Genomic DNA, 12,923 nt, shown 5'->3' with positions numbered 1-12,923 from the left:
AGAGCCAGGGTCAGGTGAGTAAAGTGTGTGGGGCAAGTTTTTTTGCCCCAAACTGGCGCACTGAGATGGCTGTGTGAGCAGGTGCATTGTCCTGGGGGCAACACCAGTCCTGGTCTGCCACAAATCAGGCCTTTTGTGTCGCACACTGTTAGAAACTAACTTTTCAGAATCTCTGCATAGAAAGCTTGATTAACAGTCTGACCTGGTGGAACGGACTCCAAATACCCTGCAGGTCGACATTTTCATGTGTTATAGAAGTTGACGGATGTTCAGAAGGAGGTTTGTCATCAATGAACATTTCATATTTTTTGAAACGAGAAAACCACGTGTACACCTGAGTTTTTCCTATAACGCTGTACTTTTAAGCTTAGTTAAACATCACAACACCTTCTGCAGTATTTTTCCCTTGAGCAGGATACCAAATTTCACAGCTGCATACTGTTTTCTTAAATTGACCATTGGAGCATAACTGCTTTTATGAAAAAATTCACTGTGACCAGAAAGAACCTTCCCAGGCAGTACCACTGGGTGCTTTAACTCAGCAAGTTGCTAGATGCCTGCCTAGTGGGGAAAAATGCATCCTACGAAAGAAAGTTGTGCTCTGCCCAGTGCAATTCCTTCTTTTCGGTACCCCTTGTAAAGCCAGTGGTATAAAAAGTTAGCCTAGAAACCCACGGGGTCAGTTCTACCCTGTCCTGGAGGGTCACTGAGTTGGAATCAACTTGATGGCAGTGAGTTTTTATTTCATTCTTAGAACTTGATAATAAAAAGACAACTGAACTTTAAAAATTAGCAAGAAGTCAGACCTAAAACTTTCACAAATAATACTGAGATTTTTTTTTTTCCGATTGACGAGTACAGTCTCATAAGTATACAATAGGATTTTCCAGAGGCCATCTGACATGTAATTTAGCAGAGCGGGCAGAACACAAAAGCAGATAGGAGAAGAAGCTAGGTATTTTCTTTTTAAGCCTAAACATTACAGTCACAACAAATGTAAATGTTATTAGTGTTGCTTTAAAATAAATTGGGGAATATATTATAAAAATGCTTTGTTCACATGTAATGAATGAGCTTTTTTAGTTTTGTTAGATTCCACTGACAAATAAAAATTGCACCTTGAATTTTTCACCTTCGTTTTTATTAACTTTACCATTTGCTATGTTATATAAACCGTGCTAGTAGTGTGGTTCCATTTACATACTTGTTGCTTGTGTTATGGTATGTAATGAATTTGTTTGTGTTTCCACATTGTAGTATTGATAAATTTTTAAGGAAAAATACAATCTTTTAAGGTAGCATTTTATTTATTAGCAGACTTCTCATTTGTGGTGATTTTCATTCCTTTCTATAGATCTGAGTTTCTATGTGGTGAACTTTTTCTTCAACCTGAAGAATTTCTTTGGCATTTTTGAAGTATAGGTCTGGTGGTGATGTATTTTCTCGTGTTTTTTTTTTTTTTTTAACATTAAATTGACTTCATTATTAAAAGGTTGATTTTCTGGGCATGAATTCTGGGTAGATCCCCCCCCCCATTTTTTTTTATTATAAGTTGGGATGTAATACAGAGATCATTCCAAATTTCAATCCTGTCAAGTAGAATTGTTCAATTACTACCACAATCAGTTTCCAATCATTCCCTTTGTACATGGGCCCCTTGATATCGTCTCCATTTTACCCCACCTTCACCACTGCACCCCGCTAAGCCTTTATTCTACCTTGCTGTCACGCTAGGTTCGTTAGTCCTAGGTTTCATATACTGAAAAACCGCATGTAACACGGCTTCAAGAGGGTGACCTCCATTGACATAACACCTTCGAGATACACTCTTATCTGAACAAACAGAAACTGAAGAAAACAATACAAAAATTTTTGGAAACCAGACCAGGTCCAGCCTGCATCGTGGGGGGTGGGGGGGGGGCTTTACTGACAACATTTTAACTTCAAGTCAGATTTATGCCTTTGATCTTCTGGGCTCCTCTCTCCCAAGCACTCTAGGGACCACTTTCCTCCCTTCCCTCAATTTCAGATAAGGGGTGTTCTCCGGGGACTTATTTCAGCTATGTCGTTTCACAAATGAATCTTGAGCTCCGATTGCCACCTATTGCCAGCACTCCAGATTCTCACAATTTAGGCTCTGATACTGGTCCCTCCTTCAACTTTGGGTTATGTGTATTCCCATCCTTGAGTGACTGATGATGGTGTGCTTCTTCCATGTGGACTTAAGTAGTTGACATCTCATTTGGATGCCTGCTTGCTTTTTTTTTAATCTACTTTTGTTCTCTTGTATTCTGGCATTCAAGTGGTTTTTATTTACTTAGTGTTTAGACAGAGTTTTCTGTGCCATTACTGGGCACTAGAACTTTTCAAATCAATTGTTGGAATCTCTGATTTTTAGTTGCCATTTCCAGAGTTTCCCATTGTCTCTCCACGTGTCCTAACACCATTTCTGCACCTTCGCTGTCATCACTGGGTTAGGCGGTTCTTGAGTTACTCCAATTTTTTAAAATTCACTGTCAACAGTAGTCAGGGAACTTTTGTTTAGTAATCAAGCATCTATCTAGTAGATACTGATTTGTGAACATTTAGCAATTTGAACTTTTTTCTTTGCATTATTAGTGTTTGAGAAAGCTCAGGCCAACCAGTTTTGCCTCATCACATTTAAATTTAGTAGTCTACCTTCCCTGTTGTATTTTTAATTTGCCCTTTGAGTCAAGCAATTATTTTTACTCATTTCTTTCACTGTGCATTGCACTCATTCTAGTCTCTAATTCCAAAAATTTGTCTTAACTATTTAAATACTCTTCTGTCTGATAGGATCCCATCAAAGCTCTACCTTAAAGTCTGTTATGTGCAATATCTTATTTAAAAGCAATCATTAGGTTTATTTTAATTTTTATTTAAACTGTCTTTATAGTTTGAGTTTCTGACTGCTGTGAATGACAGTGGAAGACCATACCAGCCAGACCTTCTCTAGCTTCCCTGGTGTCACACGGCGGGGGTCAGACATGCCTCCACACTCCCTCTTTGTCTACCTGTTCTGACACCAATCATTCCTCCCACACCACTCTGCCTCTATGCTAGATTTGATAATTTGTTGAAGTGGCCACACAGAACTCACAGGCAGTAGTCAGAGTTACAGGGGTTTATCAGTGGAGTTAATAAGTTAGCACAAGTCAGGATCGCGAAGAGCAGATGATAAGGATGTAGTCATTGGTCTTCTCAGCCAGCGGCCAAGTCTGTATCCAATTCTCATGATCTCACCCACGTGGTAGCTAAGTCTCTTCGCTACTGGGTCAGCTAAGTGATCCCTTGGTCTTTTCCTGTGTGGGCCAGGAAGCCAGCCCATGTATCACACTGTCCCACAGTCCGTAGTAGTTTGAGGTAAGGAGCAGGAACCCTATAGTCTCTGATGCATCTGGTCACAGTCCTCTCCACCACTTCAGACGGACGAAGATCTTGAATGTGCTCTTCCAAGGTCATCCTGGGGGTAGGGGTGGGACAGGGGGGGAGGGTGTTCACTTTTCTCTACCCTTGCTTCAAAGAAAGCCTTATCTTTTTAGGGGTGAGGGTCACAGGAGGGGTGATGAAAATTGTGCAATCCCCCCGTCTCAGTATTACACATGCCCTATTTGCATACTCCCACCAATTACCTGGTGGGAGTTAAAGACTTGGGTAGAAGAGCCATGTTGTCTTAAGTTTTGTATTGTGAAGACATAACAGATTGTATGCCATCCCAACAAATTCTACTTGCATACTTCAGTGATCACATTCTTTAAGCTTTGCAACCATTCTCCCTATCCTTTTACAAATTATTTCAAACCGTTAACAAACTCAGCACCCTCTAAGACAGTGGCTCTCAGCCTTCCTAATGCCGCGACCCTTGAATACAGTTCCTCACGTTGTGACCCCCCCCAACCATAAAATTATTTTTCTTGCTACTTCATAACTGTAATTTTGCTACTGTTATGAATCGGGCGACCCTTGTGAAAAGGTCATTTATATAAGTGAGATTGTACAGTATTTGTGATTTTCTTTTTTTCCAATGTATTTCATTTGACATGTTTTCAAGGCATGTCCATTTATTTAGTGGCATTCATCAGGACACCATTTCTCTTTGTGGCTGAGTAGCAGCCCATTGTGGGTATATGCAATATCATGTTTATCCATTGTTTCTATATTTTGGCTATTAATGAAAAGTGCTACAGTGAATGTTGATTTACAGATCTGTTTGCATTTCTGAATATACCAAGGTTTGAGATTAATATATGTTCTATGTTCAACTTTTGGAGGAACTGCCAAATCTTTCCCAGTGTAATTGTGCCACTGCATTCCCACCAGCAATAGGTATAAGTATAACTCTATTCAGTGGAGTCTTGAATAGCATGGTTCCTGAATGACTATCCACACAGCATATAGTACGTACCCTGCTAAATTATAGGGAAGAATACAAAGGAAGGGCATCTCAGTACCTCTAGCTTGTTCTACTGGAAGTCAGTGGGAAAACACTGGAAACCAAATGCAAGGATATGCACCAATTGAACATTTTGCTTATATTGTTTATTGATTCAGTGTTTGTGATACAGACTTATTTTCACACAGGCCCTTTCTGGGGGTGAAAAGTTAATGTTTCTGCGTATTTTTCTTTATTTATACCTTGTTTCATTTTGTATTTTTGCAGTCTTGGCCCTCTCGTGAGTAAAGTGAAGGAGTACCAAGTAGAAACAATTGTAGATACCTTGTGCACTAACATGCTCTCTGATAAAGAACAGCTTCGGGATATTTCGAGTATTGGCCTTAAAACAGTCATTGGAGAACTTCCTCCAGCTTCCAGTGGTAAGCACGAGCTTGTTTTCTCTCTCATCCTCACATGGAGGCGTTTCTCCTCCACATCTCTTCCTGCCTGCCTGAGGAGGGCGGGGCATGACTTCAGAAAAGATCTTTGTATGCATTCCCTTTTAATAATGAAGAAATATTAAAGTCTTGTGTTTCATTTTTGCTTCCGAAGTAATTTAGTTTTCAGTATTTGATAAGTATTAATTTGATTGAATTTAAGTATAAGGCTCGTAAGAATTGTTCTGTGTTGGAGCTTTTTTATGTTGTTTTATGTACCATGACTACAGCCTAAAATTGCAGTCATCTACCCAGATAATGAATAAACAAAACCACCAGTTGTGTCAGATTATCTGTTTTCAGTTTTTTCTATTTTCTTTTGTATCAGAATTTATTCTATAAAACTTAACATAGTAGAACCAGAATTCTGATTCTGGATAATTCAATTTACTGGTAGTTTTGAATAAGAGTGAGCCTTTTGCTGTTAAACTCTGTAATTAAAAAACAAAACAAACTATAATTAATGAATTTGTCAGTTAATTAGCATTTGGCCATTTACAGAAATGTCTTTAGTTTATGTGGTAAATTTTAGAATTGGTCTTGACTACTAAGCTTATTGGCTAAAAGATGTCTCAGTAAAAGATACTGCCTCATCTGAAAATGAGGTGAAATTATCTTTCTTCTGGGTGGGAAATTTAGATTGGTAATAGTGTAATAGAGGTATATTGCTTGAATTCATTTATTTTATTAACAGGTATCTAGTAGTTCCTGAGCCCTGTTGGCATAGTGGTTACTTACTGGGCTGCTAATTGCCGTGTCAGCAGTTCAAAGCCAACAGCCCCTCTACAGGTTCTTTCTACTCCGATACAAAGTTAGAAACGCAGAAACTCACAGGAGCCGCTCTCTCTGCTCTGTAGGGTACCCAGGGTTGCTGTGAGTCCACACTGTCTTAATGTCAGTGCGATTGGTTTCTTGTTTTTTATGCTGATTATAAGGAGGCCTAGTGGCTCGGGCGTAGCAAAGCTCTTGCCTACTCACTTAAAGGTTGAGGGTTCAAACCACCAGTCCATTGCCATGGATAAAAGATGTGGCAGTCTGCTCCTGTAATGTTTATTGCCTTGGAATTCGTAAGGCCACCTTGTCCCATGGGGTCAGTATGAGTAATGATGCTTCATAGTGTTTTTTCAATGCCAATTATTATTTTAGTTGCTTTATGTATATTATTTTATTTTGCCTGAGCGTCAACTATATGAGAGGTAACTGGTTTATAGATGAGGAATCTCCAGTTTGAGAGGTTAGATAATTCACTCTAAATTTTAGGTGCCTAGTTGGGTGAAACTTTAATCCTTTATAACTATTTTTAACATTTTTATTGACATAATTTTTTAAGTTAAATTTTTGTGCTTTTTCCATACTATCAAAGCATTGTTGTTTTATATTTAGTAAATAATTATTTGGGGATTGCAATCAGGGTCATGAAACAAAATATGTATGAATTCTTGAATAAAAAACCAGTTTGCTTAGTAAATTTTTCAAACCACAGTAAGAAGTTTAAAAAGTATTTTGGCAAAGTATGGTTTGATTTAGTTATATTTATAGCTCCTTATTTTCCTCTCATTGAAATCTGTTTACATTTAGTAGGTGGATTTTGTTTCTAAAACTTCTTTTAACCATTCAGACTTATTCTCAGCATTTCTTTGTCACTTTACAATACAGGTGGTCCACAACTCACTGTGGGGATACCTTCTGGCAGTGCTGTTACCAATCGATTCTGATGTGCACTGAATGCCTCCTTTTTTTTTTTTAAGCTTTCATTTTTTTCCTTTTATTATGTGTCTATAAAACTGATTTGTAAGTTCATATGTAATGTTTCTACCCAAAAAAGACAAATCATGACATCAACAAATTATACCTTAACACTTGTATTTAGTACATAACTAAGCATAAGGCATAACTCCATAAAAGAACGGTTCTTGTAACTTTAGTATATTGTAATGCGTAGCCTATCTATCGCAATAACCGTGATTTGTGAATCGTTTGAAATAACAGTTCTGTCTTTTAATGAGTTTATGAAATCTTTGGGTTGAAAAGAGCCTTTTTAGAGTTTATTGGGACTACATATTCAGCTTTTCATCTTTATAAAATCTGGTAAGCAGTTGGTTATTTCAAGCCAGAACTAAACTTAAAAGCAGAATATGTATAAATGAAGTCATGTTGTGTTGTAAATCATGGTTAGATATAATCATATTGTAAAATTAAGCACTGGAACTTGAATTGTTTGTGGTTGTGTGTTCTAAGTAATATATAAAGAAGTCTCATATGTAAATGGATTTTGGGTTCATAGTTAATTCTAGCCCTAATCTATGAACAATTAGTTCTTTTGACACGGCCTTTCTTGACACTTGCCCTAATCAAGAGACCACTGAATATAGTACAGTAGCACAATATGGCAAAGAAACTAGATGGTGCCCGACCATCAAAAATCATTGTACCTGGGGTCTTAATGGTTTATCTTCTAACAAGTATCCATCTAAGTTAAGGTATCAACTAAGTCTATTCTGAAGACGCATACCAACCTCTCTGTGACCCAAGGATTGTAAATAAAATCCAAAACAAAAGGAGAAGGGTGGTATCATATCAGCTTGTGAATGACTATGGATGACAATTGGGAGGCCAGAATCCATGTGCAGGCTCCCTGCTTTGCTTGGATCAAGCCTTTGGTGAATCCCCTCTTAGTAGAAGGATGTGAATAGCTTTATTAGCAGACAGCAGTGTAACATGGAGTTAGGTTTAAATTTAACACTAACATTTGATCTCCCTTTCGACCCATTTTAAATTTGTTCAAGTTTTTAAACATTTTCTGCTTTCTTTTCAATTGAGGCTTTTCCTTTATTTTACTTTGTTATTGCTGTTAGTGTTTTCTATGTTTTCCTGTATATGAAATCTATAGAGACAGTAACTGGATTAATAGCTTCTTGGGGGTATGGGAAAGGGGTAGGGAGCTATTAACAGTGAGTACAAGAAAGCGAAATGTTCTGAAATTGATTATGGTGGTGAATGTACAACTGTACTTTATATGATGGAGCTATGAATTGTATCATGTGTGGATTATGTGCTAATAAAACTTAAAACGAAAGTCTCTGTGACAGACAGTGGGTGACCGCTAACAAAGGTTAGTGGTTGCATCTACCCGGAAGAAAGGTCTGGAAGTTGGTCTGTTTCTGAAAGATGACAACCACTGAAAAATCTGTGCAGCAGTTCTCTGAAACACACGCAGTTGCCTTGAGTCAGATTAACTTCAAATATTAAAATAGAGGACTAGTAGGGGAAAAAATTTGTTACTGATATTTGAGCTTGAGGTGCAAATCCAAATAGTTAACTGCTGGCTCTTTGGCTAGTAATCATGGCAGTACATTAAAAAAAAAGTTCAGTAGAACCTATTAAGTATGTGTCGTATGCTTGTTTTGTTGCTATATTATCTCTAGTTCTTGTTCATATCTGGTTATATTATTAAAAGTGACCTTTTGATATTATTTTGGCACAGATCTGCCAGACTTAGAATTGTTGAATATTTGGTAACTCCCGTTAATATAAAGTATAGAATATGCTTACTTGAAACTATGACTTGATTTTGTATTTGCACAGGCTCTGCATTAGCTGCTAATGTATGTAAAAAGATTACTGGACGTCTTACCAGTGCAATAGCCAAGCAGGAAGATGTTTCTGTTCAGCTGGAAGCCTTGGATATTATGGCTGATATGTTGAGCAGGTAGGTGTACTTACTGTTTGCATTATTAGTAATAAGTATGTGTATTTATTACAAGTCTGTATGTATGATAAATTATATTTTAAATTGTGACTTTTATAAATGTGTGTGGTTGGGGGTGGGGGGTAAGAAAATCATTAATTATCTTGTAATACTGCATAGCAAATATGTTTGTATAGTGCTCCACAATTGCCATGCTTTGAATTATTACTCATATTTTAGTGTGATGATCTAATTAAATACCTAGTGAGAGCAGCAAATCTTTCGGTCAAACCCATGCTGGTAACTAGGATCTGGGGAGGAAGGAGCTTGGTTTATACATGTGTTGTTTGTTTCTTTTAGCTACCCAGTTCAAGTTGAAAATTATCAAATACTTTGATGTGACATACAAGGGAGTGTTGAAAAGTTCATGGGGAAAGTCTATTTTCTTTTCATTTTTTCATAAACTTTCTGAAAGCCACCTCACAAAATAAAGGAGAAGCTATCTGGCATACAATGAGTTTATAATTTAGTATAAGACATAAGAAGACACAATTGCTGGAGTAAAAGACAGAATGCCCTGGAATAGTTGGCGTGTTGGACTAACTACCAGCTGCTCCTTGGGAGAAAGAGGAGCCTCTCCACTCCTGTAAAGATTTCGTCTTGGAAGCCCACAGGGACAGTTACACTTTGTCCTCTGGGGTCACTGAGTCAGAACTGACTGGGATTGTGAGGAATATAGTGCATTTTGCATTTTAAGATGGTGAATCTTAATGTTACGAATCAGGGACGTTTTGATGGGAAGTATAGTCTTTGAATTGAATGCTGTATGTAGCTATGTGCAGGCATAGAATACATAGCTTAAGTAATTTTGTATTCTTGTTTTCCAGAACATAGTATAAATAGAATAGTAGGAAAACACCCCGATTAGGGTCATGTTGGACTGGGCTATGAATTTATGCTTAAGTTAGTAGTGAAAATCCAGCAAGACTTTGATGGACGATTTTATCACTAACACCATTGTAGAACATGGGATTATTGGAAGAGAGGGGCATTAGGCCAGCAGTCATAGTGAAATGGTATATAGAGAGGGACAGGGAAGAGTCAAGATGCTAATAATATTTTGAGTTGTGACCTTCCCTATATACATATAATCAATAAAAACAATTTCAGATCTGGGAAGGGAAAAATCTGATAATAGTATGTTTGCAATATAGGCCCAAGCCATTTGTTGGAAATTACCATACAATTGGGACTGTCAGTCTAAATCCAGCAGGTATTTAGGGGATAGAAATTTAGAAGCTGCTTTACTTAGCTCATGCTGGTAGTTGCATTTTTAGAGCCAGCGAAAGTTCAGTGTTTCGTTCTGAATTTGGTCTACTCTAATCTAAAGTTATAATGCTGAATATTCACATCAGTTGCATCAGAGGCCAGGTGTTTCAATAGTGCTCCGACATCTTGAATTCATTTGTTGTTTTCTTTCTTTCAAGGCAAGGAGGACTTCTTGTTAATTTCCATCCTTCAATTTTGACCTGTCTACTCCCCCAGTTGACCAGTCCGCGACTTGCAGTGAGGAAAAGAACCATTATTGCTCTTGGCCACCTAGTTATGAGCTGTGGAAATATAGTTTTTGTAGATCTCATTGAACATCTATTGTCAGAGCTGTCCAAAAATGATTCCATGTCAACAACAAGAACCTACATTCAATGTATAGCTGCTATTAGTAGGCAAGCCGGTCATAGAATAGGTAAGAAATGTTTAAAATGTTTTAAAGTTTTCTTAATTTAAAACACCATTACTGTTTGAATTTGAGAATCAATATGCTTTTCTTAGGTGAATACCTTGAGAAGATAATTCCTTTGGTGGTAAAATTTTGTAATGTAGATGATGATGAATTAAGAGAGTACTGTATTCAAGCCTTTGAATCATTTGTGAGAAGGTAAGTTTTTAAGATTTCTGTTTAATTTTTTCCTGAAGAATAGAAAAATAATTCAGATCTTGTTAAGTTTGTGAGGAGAAATGAGATATTCTACCGGTGTTTTAATCTTTAAACATTTGTTTTAATTTGTTTCTCAAGCAACACAGTGACTGATAAAACCAATGTAGTAGACTAAGTGTGAGTACTGTCTTTTTAAAAAGCAGTCCTAAGGTTTATTTTGAACGTGTTTTCTTCTCATTCTTAAGACATTATTAAAGAACCTAAGGGAAATATTTAGAATTATCTTTGGTTTGATTTATTTAGCTTTATTAGAAGAGATGCCAGTATAATAATATAGTCTCTGTTCTAAGAGAGAGGCAGGGTAAATTGTCCAGAAACACACGGTGAATTTAATTCTTTTCACTAGATTACAGGTTTGCTTTACTGAGTCATTCAGATGGCTAAGACAGTCGTTCTTTACTTGGAAATCTTGGTTCTAATACTTTTTGAAAAGCTAAATAAAAATTGCACATTTACACACCAGAAGGCCAGATATTTTGTCTTTGGCCAGAATTGACAGTATATGCTAACACAGGGTCTTGAGAGCTCTCTGGCTATTAACCTGCAGCAGTCTCATCACTCTTATCTTTTAGACATGGCCTTACAATCATCACATCAACTTGTTAAACCGGAAATTATTGATTTGCTTGCCAATTGGGCGTTTGTATCTTCTATTTTCTCAGTATGTAACTAGACGACAAACCCAGATGAATGCACACTTTGCATTCATTGTCACAAATGATCCCAGTTGCTGAAAAACAAGTTCATCTGGGCTTGAGCTGTTATTCACACATTGAAGAACTAGATATCCCTCATTAACTGTGAAATTCCTCATTTGATTTAAAAATTGTCCTAAATATCAGAGATGTTAATATGAAAAAGTTGATGAAACATAATTTGAAAGATAAATTTAAAAACATAAAGTCTATGAGTGTGGGAGAGGTTAAGCTTGACATTGTGTTAAAGCAAAGAAAATCTGGTTAAAGCAAAATGTGGCAGATAGGAAATTAAGGGGGGAAAGTACGTACAGTAATTCCGTTTTTTTCCCCTTAGATGTCCTAAGGAAGTGTATCCTCATGTTTCTACCATTATAAATATTTGTCTCAAATATCTTACCTATGACCCAAATTATAATTATGATGATGAAGATGAAGATGAAAATGCTATGGATGCTGATGGTGGTGAGGATGATGACCAAGGTATTTCAAATTAAATAGAAGCAATATACTTGCTAAATTTTTGTGATAGAGTGATACCGGAGGGAAGCTGGTTTTTACCCCTACTATTGCTATTCATTGTAATTAAAATGGAAATGGTGTCAATATTAATAACACATTTTAAATTCTAGTGCATCTATGTAAACATTTCTTTAGAAATTTTACTTTCTTCATCAGCAAACATAAGAAAGATTATCATCCCAGAAGAATGCACTTCAGAGAACAGGACTGAAGCTACAGCTCCGGGAGGGAGGCAGGTTTGATCAAAGCACACTGAAAGCTAACTAAAAGGGAAGGGGAGAGAATGGAACACATCCTGGACCACCAAGCCCCAAAGCCAATATTCTCGTTCAAAGTAGCCAATGCACTGAAAGGACCCTAGGGCCGGCCCACCACGAGACACACTGCCCCTCACTAATAGCGCTATGGGGGACAATACTGGAGACACAGTGTGGGAATTGTGCTCAATTTGATCCGACCACAATGGGCTGAAACACTTAAGGGCATGCAACAGAGCAGCAAGGGGAGCAAAGCAATGAATTCCCCGGGAAATACCAAAAATAGACTTTGGGGCAGGGAGTGGCAAGCCATCAGACTCGACCGGTAAGCACTTCTAAAGATCAATAAACAGACCTGGAACTGTTTATAGGCTTTTCTTGTCATTGTTTGTGTTATTGTTGCTTTGTTTTGCTCTGTCTTTTTTGCTTATTATTGTCTCTACATGTCTATCTAGATAAGATAGGTGAGATAAACAATCCCGAGGAGGAAACAGTGGGACCCACAGTTCCTTTGGTGGTGGTGGCGACGGGGATATATGGGAGAGATGGAATGGAAGGGGGACTGTAAACCAACCCATGGAGAAGGGAACAACAAGTGAGCTAAAATTAATGGTGAGGAGGGCATAGGATGCCTTGTGGGGCTTAATCACCAGGACAGTGTAGCTGAGATGAATTACCAAAACCCAAATGAAGACTGAACATGATAGTGGCACAAGAGGAAAGATAAAGGAAATAACTAGGAGGCAAAGGACTTTTATAGAGGTCTAAATACAGGCATGCACATATGTAAATATATATATGATGGGGAAATAGATCTATGTACATATACAGTGAACCCTCGTTTATCGCGGTTAATCGGTTCTAGACCCTAC

The 12,923-nt window shown here is 37.5% G+C and overlaps 1 protein-coding gene across 1 annotated transcript in view; it reads left to right on the top strand.

Moving 5' to 3' along the window:
• The window catches only part of CAND1 (cullin associated and neddylation dissociated 1), a 50,742-nt gene that overhangs the window by 16,136 nt on the left and 21,683 nt on the right, over positions 1–12,923 (top strand). The window contains exons 3-7 of the mRNA XM_004700470.4: positions 4,682–4,836; positions 8,479–8,602; positions 10,069–10,325; positions 10,412–10,517; positions 11,610–11,755. Of these exons, the coding sequence (XP_004700527.1) occupies positions 4,682–4,836; positions 8,479–8,602; positions 10,069–10,325; positions 10,412–10,517; positions 11,610–11,755 (788 nt within the window). The remainder of the gene's footprint in view (positions 1–4,681; positions 4,837–8,478; positions 8,603–10,068; positions 10,326–10,411; positions 10,518–11,609; positions 11,756–12,923) is intronic.

The sequence above is a fragment of the Echinops telfairi genome, unplaced genomic scaffold (genome assembly GCF_000313985.2).
Source record: "Echinops telfairi isolate 266 unplaced genomic scaffold, ASM31398v2 ScPeMD7_2;HRSCAF=8, whole genome shotgun sequence".
Taxonomy (NCBI): Eukaryota; Metazoa; Chordata; class Mammalia; order Afrosoricida; family Tenrecidae; genus Echinops; species Echinops telfairi.
Note: the sequence above shows the minus strand (reverse complement) of the source record. Positions and strands in the feature narration are given on the sequence as shown.